Here is a 14,248-nt window from a genome sequence, read left to right as displayed (position 1 = left end):
GCTGGTGAAAAGGAGTTAGGATACAGCATTAGATTTTTTCTGGGGCAGCGTTACAATAATAGAAGACCAGCGACCCAATGAGGCAAAACCGAGGGTTGCACCAAGTACACAGGAGATTCTTGATGCTTGGAGATTACAAAGGATTCCTGAAAGGGCACTTAAATTTATAGATCTGGATTCAGAGTCAACCACTGAGGATCTACTGTGGGTAGATAAATTTACATACATGTTACTTCAGTATCTTTTATTTTTAGATTGACATACAAAACATGCTGGCTCAGGTGGGGAAATACCAAGTGTTTTTTGGTATATTATGCTCTTGAGAACTGACACACAGACAATAACCTCAAGTTGTTGTTTAATCTGAGTAGCTATCAGTAACAATAATGTAGGCTGAGCCAAGACTTTAGAGAAAATATATTAGGCTATCAAGGAGAAATATTAATGTAAAAAAAACGCTCAGATATTTTATATTTCATAAAGTAGATTCTGCTGGGTTAGTGTTTTTCTTTTAATGTATATTTTACTATTTTTCCTAATTATGGAAGAATGCAAGAAAATAAGCTGCCATGGAGTAAGTCTTGCCTTAAAGGAAACACTGTCATGACTTCTGAGAATGCACAGCTCTCTTGGGATGCTGAACAGGTTTTCTTTCTCAGCAGTCCCTTCCTCCAATACATGAGGACCAATACATTCATTGTCCTATTACTTATTTTGCTGATTAAAATTTATTAAAGTCTTATGTGTGCCCTTTTATCTGCATTAACATGTGATTAGTCTTGACATACGGAGAAGGTGATGGCACCCTACTCCAGTACTCTTGCCTGGAAAATCCATGGATGGAGGAGCCTGGTAGGCTGTAGTCCATGGGGTTGCTACGAGTCGGACATGACTGAGTGACTTCACTTTCACTTTTCACTTTCATGCATTGGAGAAGGAAATGGCAACCCACTCCAGTGTTCTTGCCTGGAGAATCCCAGGGACCGGGGAGGCTGGTGGGCTGCCGTCTATGGGGTCGCACAGAGTTGGACACAACTAAAGCGACTTAGCAGCAGCAGCAGTCTTGACATATCAAATGTATTCTTAAGTTCATTTCACTGGAAGTGTATTCATGTATTTTATAAAACAATGTGTCTCCACTGATACATTAAGAGAATAAGCTGACCTGAAATTACAAATGATCTGGTTCTTTTAAAATGAATTATAATTGATTTACAATATTATATTAGCTTCAGATGTTCAACACAGTGATTCAAAAAATTTTCATAGATTATAGTCCATTTAAAGTTACCATAAAATGTTGGCTGGTCCTTGCTTTTATCTGTTTTCCAATAACTTTCCAAATTAACAAATGAAGCAGAACCCTTACTTTAAGTAAAAACATCTAACTGTGACTTTTCAGTATTTTCTCAAGCAATCTCTTTGTGCTGTCAGATTGAAGAGTCCCCAGCACTCCAGTGTGTTATCTGTAGGAGGAGACAGAAACTGCATCTCAAGCCTCCCTGGAGGCTAGTGATGTGGTCCTTTGTAACCCTAAGAACTCTTTTGTTTTCTGATGGACTCTCAACTAGTGGGACAAATATTTCAGTCTTTTTCAACCCAGATGGTATCTTAATTCCATGGGAAATGTTAGAGACAATACTGAGGTATCAGTATAATCTATTGATATTGCGCTATATGAATTACTCTTCATTTAAATGGTAAATTGATAAAAATGGATTATTGTGCACTATAAATACAGTGGAAACAGTGTCAGACTTTATTTTTTGGGGCTCCAAAATCACTGCAGATGGTGACTGTAGCCATGAAATCAAAAGCAGCTCACTCCTTGGAAGGAAAGTTATGACCAACCTAGATAGCATATTCAAAAGCAGAGACATTACTTTGTCAACAAAGGTCCATCTAGTCAAGGCTATGGTTTTTCCTGTGGTCATGTATGGATGTGAGAGTTGGACTGTGAAGAAAGCTGAGCGCCAAAGAATTGATGCTTTTGAACTGTGGTGTTGGAGAAGACTCTTGAGAGTCCCTTGGACTGCAAGAAGATCCAACCAGTCCATCCTAAAGGAGACCAGTCCTGGGTGTTCATTGGAAGGACTGATGCTGAGGCTGAAACTCCAATACTTTGGCCACCTCATGAGAAGAGTTGACTCATTGGAAAAGACCCTGATGCTGGGAGGGATTGGGGGCAGGAGGAGAAGGGGACGACAGAGGATGAGATGGCTGGATGGCATCACCGACTCAATGGACATGAGTTTGAGTGAACTCCGGGAGTTGGTGATGGACAGGGAGGCCTGGCGTGCTGTGATTCATGGGGTCGCAATGAGTCGGACACGACTGAGTGACTGAACTGAACTGATAAACACATATAGTATCTCTTCAATATTTAACTACCAAAGGAAGAGTTTTTATATTTTATTCATTTTTACAACTCATCAGCTTTATTAGTCTATGCTATGCTAAGTCACTTCAGTCGTGTCCAAATCTGTGTGACCCCATAGACGGTAGCCTACCAGGCTCCCCCGTCCCTGGGATTCTCCAGGCAAGAACACTGGAGTGGGTTGCCATTTCCTTCTCCAATGCATGAAAGTGAAAAGTGAAAGTGAAGTCGCCTAGTTGTGTCCGACTCTTTGTGACCCCATGGACTGCAGCCTACCAGGCTCCTCCGTCCATGGGATTTTCCAGGCAAGAGTACTGGAGTGGGGTGCCATTTATTAGTCTAACACAATATAAAAACATAGAGTGGAAATGGTAAGTCCCCAGTGGCTTAGATGGTAGAGTCTGCCTGCAGTGCAGGAGACCTGAGTTCGATCCAAATGAAATTATTTGGGGGGTTTTCTATGTATCCACAGTGAGAGTTGCAGTCACAGGGACCACAGTTAACACATAGTACCTGGTGCATGTGGTATGTGTGTTACATGCACTGTCTCAGTAAACTCTTTCTATAAGGGATCCCATAGTAAATATATCCTCCAGCTTAGTGTGCCACACAGCCTCTGTAGTAAAACTCAATCTGCCCTTACACAGCAAAAGCAGCCATAAATGAATAAGCTCCACTGTGTTCCGGTAAAACTTGGTTTATCATCACAGAAATGTGAATTTCATATAATTTTCATATGTCACAAAATGTTTTTCTTAAAAATAATTTTTTTAAATATTATTTTATTTTTAAACTTTACAAAATTGTATTAGTTATGCCAAATATCATAATGAATCTGCCACAGAAAAATAATTTTTTAAAATGTTAATGGAATAATTGTTCTTAACTCACTGCACTGGCTATACAAAAACAAAGCAGATTGCAGGAAAGTATAGTCATTATCTTGTAATAACATAATGGAAGAGTATGTAAAAAGGAATATTTTTATGTGTATGTTACTGAACCACTTTGCTGCACACCTGAAACTGACACATTATAAACCACCATATTTCAATTAAAATTTTTTTTAAATTAACATTAAAACAAACAAAGACAAGGCAGGGTAATTTGGTCCTGTGACCATACTTTGCTGACTTATGCATTATCTCATTGGGTAAACGATGTTTCTAAATGATTGGGATACCCTGGTGCTAGGAAAGATTGAAGGCAGGAGGAGAAGGGGAAGGCCAGAGAATGAGATGGCTGGATGGCATCACCATCTAGTGATGGAGAAGGAAATGGCAACCCACTCCAGTGCTCTTGCCTGGAAAATCCCATGGACGGAGGAGTCTGGTAGGGTACAGTCCATGGGGTCGCAGAGAGTCGGACACAACTGAGCAACTTCATTTCACTTCACCGACTGGATGAACATGAGTTTGAGCAAACTCTAGGAGATGCTGAGGGACAGGGAAGCCTAGTGCGAGCAGTCCATGCAGTTACAAAGAGTCAAACACAACTTAGTGAGTGAACAACCAAGATTATACTAAGTGAATAGTAAAGGGTTTTCTCACTAGCCTTGTTCCCTATCCTATAATCACTTTCTGCCACCCTGCTGGCACTGAAATTGATGGAGTTATTCAATTGTTCTTAAGGTTAAAAACTACTTATATGTCTAGACTCTAGACAAACTAATTTAAGGACGGCTATTAACCTCAAGGATTTACAACCCATCTGAAGAGTTTTAGTCAGAGTGACATGACCGTGATTTGGGAGTTTTTATAGATCAAGCTGCCTGCCAAAAGGCAAAGGGACAAATTGTAGTAATCCTGGGGGAGGGACAACGGTGATCTGGCTGGGTTGGTAGACGCAGGGGACTAAGAACAGACCGTTCCGAGACGTATTTAGGATGAGGTGCTCGCTCAGGTGAGGACTGATTGATTACATTGCATTACACCTGCCTCACAGGATAAAAGGAATTGATGACACATTTTAAAGCGCTACTAAAGTTAACTGGGATACTATATCATCTCCTTTTAATTATTAGTAACCACTTTTAAAATTTCAGGGTTTTATCGGTTTGTCTGGTTTACTGATGCCCTCTACCCCAAAGTGGAGCATAACATTCAAGTTTTTCAGTTAGTTGAAAATACTTTTTCTGAAAAAAACAAAAACAAAAAAAACACCAACCCTCATTCACTACAAGCCCAAACCATGGGTACTCCTGGTGGAGACACTGTCTCAAATTCCAGACTTTTTTTTCAGAGGCTTATCTTGCTCTACCGGATTCCCACCTCTCCTCCGCGCCCCGCTACACCGTAAGCCAGCCCGACTCTTGCCTCCAGGCTTCCTTCTCTCCTTGCAGCTCCCTCCGCCCCACTTTCCCTCCCACTGGAGAAGCCCCGCCTCCTCGGTTCCGCAACCCAACTCCTTCCCTCCTTCCGTCGCTTTCCTCTCTCCCCGCCCCTATGGCTGCCTTCGATTGGCTAAACTGGCTGTGCCGCGACAAGGATGCAGCACAGCCTTATTTTTATTGGTTGAAGTGTAGCCGGGCCTCTTGTGATTGGCCGATAGAAGGAGACAGCAAGTGTGACTGCGCTCCGGGTGTGTGTGGCCGCCGCTTTGTTGCCTGAGGGGGGTGGTGGTGGAAGTTAAGGGAGTCGGGGGCTAGCGCTTCTGCAGACCCGCAGTCGCAGCCGTTGCAGTCACTTCGCCAGGTGGCCTTTACGAGTAGAAGTCTCGTCGACAGCAACCATGAGCGGCGGGGTATACGGGGGAGGTGAGTGCGGTCGGTCGGGAGAGCGCGCCTTTTTAGCTTGTGGGGTTTGTAACCGCCGCCCCCAGCCCTCCCCTTCCCGGCGGCCCTTCCGGTCTCCCCCTGGGGACCCCGGCCTCCCCGCCCTATCCCCGCCCCGCGCTCTGCCCGCCTCCGGAGCCCACCCGGCTCGGCGATGGCTACCGGCGCCTGGAGTCGCCGCCCCCTACGGCCCCTTCCAGCCTCGGGCCGCGGAGGAGCCGGCTTTTGGGGCTGCGCGCGGTCCCGGGCTGGCGGGGCAGCGGGCCCGGTGAGCCGCGGCTGGAGTGACTGGCCTCGGGGTCACCTCTCTCCCAGCCGGCTCTGTCGCGGTGTGCGCGTCCGTTTAAAGTTGGGAGGTCCCAGCAGTTCGTCGGCGTGGCTGGAGGGTTTCTGCGGCGTCTTGGAGGTGGCACAGCGAGCCGCGAGGAGTGGAACTGATTGGAGGAGTCGTGGCCACTCAGGACACAGCCTCCTTCTCTATCCGCGCTCACGCAGCCTCACGCCTTTCAATAACTTCTCCCTATTTGTTGACTGTGGATGATCCGGAGTTATTTGTGGGCGACTCTGCTCCGGCATAATTTAGGAACATATGCAATTTAAGGTTGCTTAAAGATGGGTGGGATCCGGTGTAGTGAAAGATTATCACGGGCCTGGGTTGTAATATCAGCCTCACCACTTAGTAAGCTCATTGGCCTTCGGCAAGTTACTTAACTTCTGCCAACTTCAGGTTCGTCGTTTGTAGAATGATAATTCCTACCCATTGGGGTGGTTGTGACGATTCAACGGGGGTAATGCTACACTTATTACTAAAAGTATGATCCAAGGAGCAGCAGCCGCAGCAGCACCTGCAAGCTGTTTAGAAATGTAAAATCTCAAGCACCACTCTGCTGCTGCTGCTGCTAAGTCGCTTCAGTCGCGTCCTACTCTGTGCGACCCCATAGATGGCAGCCCACCAGGCTCCCTCGTCCCTGGGATTCTCCAGGCAAGAACACTGGAGTGCAAGCCCCACTCTAAATCTACCGAATCGGAGCCTCCGTTTTTTCGAGATGCCTAGATGAAGCATTGATGTATATGATTCATGTTTTGTGTTTGATGAATTAGAGGAGAAAGAAACCTAAAGTCGTGCTTTTGTTATTGTGTTTAGTAAGGATACTGTTTTCTGAACGGATGGAATATTATAGATAGGAGATGAAAATAAACTTTTCAAAGTTTTTAGTAGTTTTGAAGTGAAGCTTGAGTTTCTGCTCAGGTGACACGCTGGCCCTCACCCTCTCCTTCTCCATATATGTTTTTGGTTTTGATTTCTGAAGTGTGAGAATCAGCTTTTCATTTTTACTTTGGAGAAAGCCTAGTGGATCTTCATGATTTACTTTTTCCCCATCTGAAGATGTAATTCTGACAAAAAAGCTGAGTATACGTGCTCATGGAGGCTGCAGACTCTGTTTTTTGTTTTGTTTTGTTTTTGGCCTCACCATGCAGCCTGTGGGATCTTAGTTCCCAGATCAGGGACAGAACCAAGCCCCCTGCATGGGAACCACAGAGTCTTAATTACTGGACCACTAGGGAAGTCCCTTGGAGAAGGCAATGGCATCCCACTCCCGCACTCTTGCCTGGGAAATCCCATGGACGGAGGAGCCTGGTAGGCTACAGTCCATGGGGTCGCTAAGAGTCAGACACGATGCGCGACTTCACTTTCAGTTTTCACTTTCATGCATTGGAGAAGGAAATGGCAACCCACTCCAGTGTTCCTGCCTGGAGAACCCCAGGGATGGCGGAGCCTGGTGGGCTTCCGTCTATGGGGTCGCACAGAGTCGGACACGACTAATGTGACTTAGCAGCAGCAGCAGGGAAGACCCTGCTGATTGTTTTGACTCTCAGGTTCACTCATCCAAGGACCTAAAGGTTGTCCACTGAGTATTCCCTTACAAGGCATTGTTTAATGTGACTAAGGTAGAAATGGATACTAATAATTCCAACAGTTAACATTTATTGAGTGCATCCTGTGTACCAGGAACTGTTCTTCATGACAGAGGCTTGTAATGCATTGTATTTAATACATGCATTGTCAGTTAATCCACAACAGACATGGGAGGTGGTTCTACTTTTCCCCATATTATTAAAGAAGAAAATAAGACATAGAAAAGATTAACCAGCTTAGAGTTACATAGATCAGATCAGATCAGTTGCCCATTCGTGTCCGACTCTTTGCGACCCCATGAATCGCAGCACGCCAGGCCTCCCTGTCCATCACCAACTCCCGGAGTCCACTGAGACTCAAGTCCATCGAGTCAGTGATGCCATCCAGCCATCTCATCCTCTGTCGTCCCCTTCTCCTCCTGCCCCCAATCCCTCCCAGCATCAGAGTCTTTTCCAATGAGTCAACTCTGCGCATGAGGTGGCCAAAGTATTGGAGTTTCAGCTTAAGTATCATTCCTTCCAAAGAAATCCCAGGGCTGATCTCCTTCAGAATGGACTGGTTGGATCTCCTTGCAGTCCAAGGGACTCTCAAGAGTCTTCTCCAACACCACAGTTCAAAAGCATCAGTTCTTCGGCATTCAGCCTTCTTCATGGTCAACTCTCACATCCATACATGACAATTGGAAAAACCATAGCCTTGACTAGACGAACCTTTGTTGGCAAAGTAATGTCTCTGCTTTTGAATATGCTGTCTAGGTTGGTCATAACTTTCCTTCCAAGGAGTAAGCGTCTTTTAATTTCATGGCTGCAGTCACCATCTGTAGTGATTTTGGAGCCCAGAAAAATAAAGTCTGACACTGTTTCCACTGTTTCCCCATCTATTTCCCATGAAGTGGTGGGACTGGATGCCATGATCTTCGTTTTCTGAATGTTGAGCTTTAAGCCAACTTTTTCACTCTCCACTTTCACTTTCATCAAGAGGCTTTTGAGTTCCTCTTCACTTTCTGCCATAAGGGTGGTGTCATCTGCATATCTGAGGTTATTGATATTTCTCTCGGCAATCTGGATTCCAGCTTGTGTTTCTTCCAGTCCAGCGTTTCTCATGATGTACTCTGCATATAGGTTAAATAAACAGGGTGACAAGATACAGCCTTGACGTACTCCTTTTCCTATTTGGAACCAGTCTGTTGTTCCATGTCCAGTTCTAACTGTTGCCTCCTGACCTGCATACAAATTTCTCAAGAGGCAGGTCAGGTGGTCTGGTATTCCCATCTCTTTCAGAATTTTCCACAGTTTATTGTGATGCACACAGTCAAAGGCTTTGGCATAGTCAATAAAGCAGAAATAGATGTTTTTCTGGAACTCTCTTGCTTTTTCCATGATCCAGTGGATGTTGGCAATTTGATCTCTGGTTCCTCTGCCTTTTCTAAAACCAGCTTGAACATCAGGAAGTTCACGGTTCACGTATTGCTGAAGCCTGGCTTGGAGAATTTTGAGCATTACTTTACACACGTGTGAGATGAGTGCAATTGTGGGGTAGTTTGAGCATTCTTTGGCATTGCCTTTCTTTGGGATTGGAATGAAAACTGACCTTTTCCAGTCCTGTGGCCACTGCTGAGTTTTCCAAATTTGCTGGCATGTTGAGTGCAGCACTTTCACAGCATCATTAACTTTCTAGCAAGTGGGCAGCAGGAACTTCTGGGATAAAGAAAAGGCATTTCAGTAAAACCTTTTCTCATTAAAAAAATTTTAAGTCATTTTTCAAGTATATAACCATAGCATATTCATGTATGATTTAGATATTCAGAATGAATGTCCCTTTGTTCATGTAGAGGAGTATATCTTAAAGCCTGTTTCACATATAAAGTATTTAAAACTGACAAAAATAAGTGTATGATTTTGTGTTTGAGCTACTACTGTATGACCAGTATTTATAGTGGGTCACATTTTCCAAACGGTTTACTGTGAAAGGCAACGAAACCTCCCACCCACATTTTGTGTGTAATTAACTTAGTAAACTGTATTTTTAACTTAAACTTGCTTATAAAATCAATGTTTGTAGTTTAATTTTTAAAATTGGTAGCTCTCTTATTCCAATGTTTATTTCTGATCAGATCTAACACTCAGCTTTAGATGTAATGCACAGTTCATCCAGATTTTCATACTTTCCATAATTGGTTTCTGGGCCTACTCATTGCTCCTGTGTTTGTCTTACATGGTACTCCTCTGCTTCAGTCTCCTTTCCTTGACAGAAATAAACAGGTATACTACAGGTCCATCTTTGATACTTCATTACTTTATCACTCCACCGCCCCCCTCCCCATCTCTAATCTTAAAAATTTCTCAAAATCATCTTCCCTGTGAATTGGGCACCCTTGTCCAAACAAAAAAGTAAAACAACTTTCTCACCTCCTCGCAGTCATTAGCTTCCAGTATCGTGTTGAAATGTTTTTAAAACCAGGTTAGAAAATGGCCCTCATTGCTCCATGTTTTCTCAGAAATATTACTTCACCCCTAAACTTGGAAGCCATTTACTCAGGAGTAAAACGTGTGTATGCTCAGTCGTGTCCAATTCTTTGTGACTCCATGGACTGTAGCCCACCAGGTTTCTCTGTCCATGGGATTTTTCCAGGCAAGAGTACTGGAATGGGTTGCCATTTCCTTCTCTAGGGGATCTTCCCGACCCAAGGATCAAACCCAAGTCTTCTGCATTGGCAGGCAGATTCTTTACCACTGAACCATGAAGGAAGCCTTAGTTTTTAACAGAATAGACCTATACAGGATTACAGAATAGACATAACTGATAGACTTAATAGAACTACAGGAAATAGACTTACCTCTCATCCCTAAAAAAAGGAAAATGAACATATGGAAAATTTCCAAGAATCAAGAGAGTCTTCCTCAAATTAAAATTCTACTATGTCCAGTTTACCACACTAATTCAATTAAGTTCAGTTGCTCAGTCGTGTCCTACTCTTTGCGACCCCATGGAATGCAGCACACCAGGCTTCCCTATCCATCACCAACTTCCGGAGCTTGCTCAAACTCATGTCCATCAAGTCAGTGATGCCATCTGATCATCTCATCCTCTGTCGTCCCCTTCTCCTCCTTCCTTCGATCTTTCCCAGCATCAGGGTCTTTTCCAATGAGTCAGTTCTTAGCATCAGGTGGTCAAAGTATTGGAGTTTCAGCTTCAGCATCAGTCCATCCAGTGAACATTCAGGACAGATTTCCTTTAGGATGGACTGGTTGGATCTCCTTTTAGTCCAAGGGACTCCCAAAAGTCTTCTCTAACACCTCAGTTCAAAAGCATCAGTTCTTTGGCACTCAGCCTTCTTTATAGTTCAGCTCTCACATCCATGGAAGTGATGTGAAAAACCATACTTTGTTGGCAAAATAATGTCTCTACTTTTTAATATGCTGTCTAGGTTGGTCATAACTTTTCTTCCAAGGAGTAAGCATCTTTTAATTTCATGGCTACAGTCACTATCTGCAGTGATTTTGGAGCCAAAAAAAAAAAAAGTGTGTCACTGTTTCCACTGTTTCTCCATGTATTTGCCATGAAGTGATGGGACCAGATGCCATGATCTTAGTTTTCTGAATGTTGAGTTTTAAGCCAACTTTTTCACTCTCCTCTTTCACTTTCAAGAGTCTCTTTAGTTTTTCACTTTCTGCCATAAGGGTGGTGTCATCTGCATATCTGAGGTTATTGATATTTCTGCCTGGAATCTTGATTCTAGCTTGTGCTTCATCCAGCCCAGCATTTCTCATGATGTACTCTGCATATAAGTTAAATAAGCAGGGTGATAATATACAGCCTTGATGTACTCCTTTCCCTAAACACAGGTATAACTGACTTGTTAGATTTTTCTTTTCACAAAAATTTTTTGAGTGCTTGGTTATATGCAGAGTATAGCTTCTGTCTTCAAGAAGCTCGAAGTCTTATAGGTAAGTCAGTCAAATAAACAGACACTGTATTTCATGTAGTTTTAGTTGTACAACCACCCCACCCCGCATACATTTAAAGAGCTGAAGTTGGAATAATATTGGTGGCATGGCAGAGTTTAATTGGCAGCATGTTTTTTTTCTTAGTGGTACGTGAAAAGTCTTTTATTGATGATAAAGGATATTGACTATTTCAGTGGAGTATGTTCAGTAATGACAGTATATAGCAGGTACAAAGATAGCACAGACTAGAAAGTTCTTAATGTGGAGGAGTCAAGGGACCTTACAAGGGAGGTTATGAGGATGATGAAAGAGGAATAGAGAGGGACAGCATATGAGGAGTAAATGGTGTGTTTAGAAGACAACATAATCTTCAGTAATGCAGGTGTATGAAGTGGGAGGAGAGACTGCTGCCAGATTATGCTAGGTCTTGTATATCACTTGGGTGGAATGATTTGAATTTTATCTTGCAGATGATGATAAAGCACTGCATGATTCTCCCCTTTCTTTTCATTGAAGGATTTATGTACCAAAATGTTCAGAGTTACAGTTTTGAAAGGAAAAGTGGAGCCAGAAGGTAAAGAGGGAAGCACAGTACCATAGGGAATTATGGTAATTCCCAGTTGCAATAAGAACTTGACTCAGGCAGTGGCAATGGCATTAAAGAAGAAGGGATTTGAAAAATGGTTGGCAGAAATCATTGGCAGAATTGGATGCTGCTGCTGCTGCTGCTGCTATGTTGCTTCAGTCATGTCTGACTCTGTGTGACCCTATAGATGGCAGCCCACCAGACTCCCCTGTCCCTGGGATTCTCAAGGCAAGAACACTGCAGTGGGTTGCCATTTCCTTCTCCAATGCGTGAAAGTGAAAAGTGAAAGGGAAGTTGCTCAGTCGTGTCTGACTCTTAGCAATCCCATGGACTACAGCCTACCAGGCTCCTCCGTCCATGGGATTTTCCAGGCAAGAGTACTGGAGTGGGGTGCCATTGCCTTTTCCGGAATTGGATGAGGGATATGAAATAAGAAGGTGTTCAGGAAAGTTGTTGCCTCTAATGACTGGGACCACTAACTGTGATAAGCACCGCTGAGATTAAATTAGGCAGGGTGGGGGAAAGGAGACAATACTTCAGGTATATTGAATTTGAGGGACCCAAGGGACATCAGGTGGAAGTAATGTACAGTAAGAAGTTTGAGATATGGATTAGGTGAAGGTGTGAGGGCTTGAGGGGTAAATTTGAGATTGGAAGCATCACTAGGTAGAAGTTGAGGCTGTAGGAGTGGAGCAGATTACAAAGGCCGAGTTAGAGGAGGGGCCCCTGATAGGGGGTCCTTGCCCTCCCTAAGGAGTCGATGGATATAACTATCTATATTCATCTTTTTATTTTTTTAATAGTCTATCTGAGAACATTCTAAGAAGACATTCATAAGTGTCCTGAGCTGTGTGTATTAGTTTGCTGCCATAACAAAGAATGAGTGACTTAAACAACAAAAATTAATTTTTTCACAGTTTTTGCGGGTACAAGTCTGAGATCAGGTGTTGCCAGGGTTATTTTCCTTGTAGACCTTTTTCCTTGGCTTACAGTGGCCATTCCTGGTGTCTACATGGTCTTCCCTCTGTACATACACGTGTCCAGGTTTCTTCTTCTTGTGAGGATATTAGTCATACTGGATTAGAGTCTGCCCTAATGATCTCATTTTAACTTAGTCATCTCTTAAATACCTTATCTCCAAACATTCAGTTACTTGGGGTTAAGACTCCAAAATCACTGCAGATGTTTACTGCACCCAAACATTAAAAGATGCTTGCTTCTTCGAAGAAAAGCTGTGACAAACCTAGATAGCATATTAAAAAACAGAGACATCACTTGGCTGACAAAGATCCATATAGTCAAAGCTATGGTTTTTCCAGTAGTCACGTACGGATGTGAGAGTTGGACCTTTAATGGAGAAGACTGAGCGCGGAAGAATTGATGCTTTCATACTGTGGAGTTGAAGACTCTTGAGAGTCCCTTGGACAGCAAGGAGATCAAATCAGTCCATCCTAGAGGAAATCCATCCTGAATGTTCATTGGAAGGACTGATGCTGAAGCTGAAACTCCAATACTTTGACCACCTGATGTGAAGAGCTGACTCATTGGAAAAGACCTTGATGCTGGGAAAGGTTGAAGGCAGGAGGAGAAGGGGGTGACGGAGGATGAGATGATTGGATGGCATCACCGACTCGAAGGACATGAGTTTGAGCAAACCCTGGGAGGTAGTGAAGGACAAGGAAACCTGGCATGCTGCAGCCCATATGACTGAACAACAGCAGGACTTAAGCATATGAATTTTAGGATGAAACAGCCTCTCTCATTGTTCAAGGGTCCATGACACATAAGAGGTCAAAAGCCCTGGTGCAAGGTAAAAGGTTGATCCTTGAGAGCAGGAGTAGAAAGTTTTGGTTAACCAAGCGATTAATTCATTTAGTTAGGATATTTCTTTACCCAAGAGTATTCTGGTTAATTACAGTCTTAGAGTTTACCAATTCATGTTCATTGGAATACTGCTTTACCTACTTTATACTTAAGTTTACATGCTGTGGTGAAAACAATTGCAGTGTACTGCTTTTAAGGGCCTTTTCTTTAAGACAAAATAATTTGGATCAGAGATTGTGTAGAGAAAAGTTGATTACTTTGGGAAATGTAACAAATGCCGAAGATTCCTTTCAAATTATAAATAAACATAAGTGCCTCTTCATTTTATTTCAACAAAAATGAGGTTACTGTGCTGTAAAGAAACCATCTCTCAACTGTGATCATTGCAGTGTAATAATCTTTATTTTAAAACTTATTATTTTAGTTTTTGAATAATATTAAAAATAAAATTTATGTAAGTTTGTATGATACTTCTGTATTCACTGCCGAGATTAAATAAATGTAATATTTTGTCATATTTGCCTCAGATATTTTATGAAATAAGATGTTGTTGGTATAGATTCCTCCTCTCTGCTTCCTTAGAGGTAACCAGTGAGCTGAAGTTGGAATGTAATATTCCCCAACCCTATACATATTTTTATACTTTCATTAAGTGTGTGTGAATCCATAATGAATTAAATAGTATTAAAATATGTGTGCATAGTAACTAGGTTTTTAAAGGAATTCTTTTGAGATTTATCCATGTTGATACATGCAGATTTGGACTATTCACTTTTAACTGCTGTGTAGCAATAGTAAATATTTCACTGTATGAATAAGCTGT

The 14,248-nt window shown here is 42.7% G+C and overlaps 1 protein-coding gene across 2 annotated transcripts in view; it reads left to right on the top strand.

Annotated features, from left to right (window-relative positions):
* The first annotated feature begins 4,895 nt into the window (after positions 1 to 4,895).
* Positions 4,896 to 14,248, top strand: part of ACTL6A (actin like 6A) — a 31,725-nt gene continuing 22,372 nt past the window's right edge. Inside the window, exon 1 of one of the 2 annotated variants that reach the window (XM_055568979.1) lies at positions 4,896 to 4,957. Coding sequence is in view for 1 of the 2 variants with exons in the window: in XM_055568978.1 (XP_055424953.1) it covers positions 5,108 to 5,132 (25 nt within the window). In the remaining variant the exon portion in view is untranslated. The other variant, XM_055568978.1, reaches the window with a different exon arrangement.

The sequence above is a fragment of the Bubalus kerabau genome, chromosome 2, assembly GCF_029407905.1.
Source record: "Bubalus kerabau isolate K-KA32 ecotype Philippines breed swamp buffalo chromosome 2, PCC_UOA_SB_1v2, whole genome shotgun sequence".
In the NCBI taxonomy this organism is placed as follows: Eukaryota; Metazoa; Chordata; class Mammalia; order Artiodactyla; family Bovidae; genus Bubalus; species Bubalus kerabau.
This window is presented reverse-complemented; position numbering and strand designations above follow the sequence as displayed.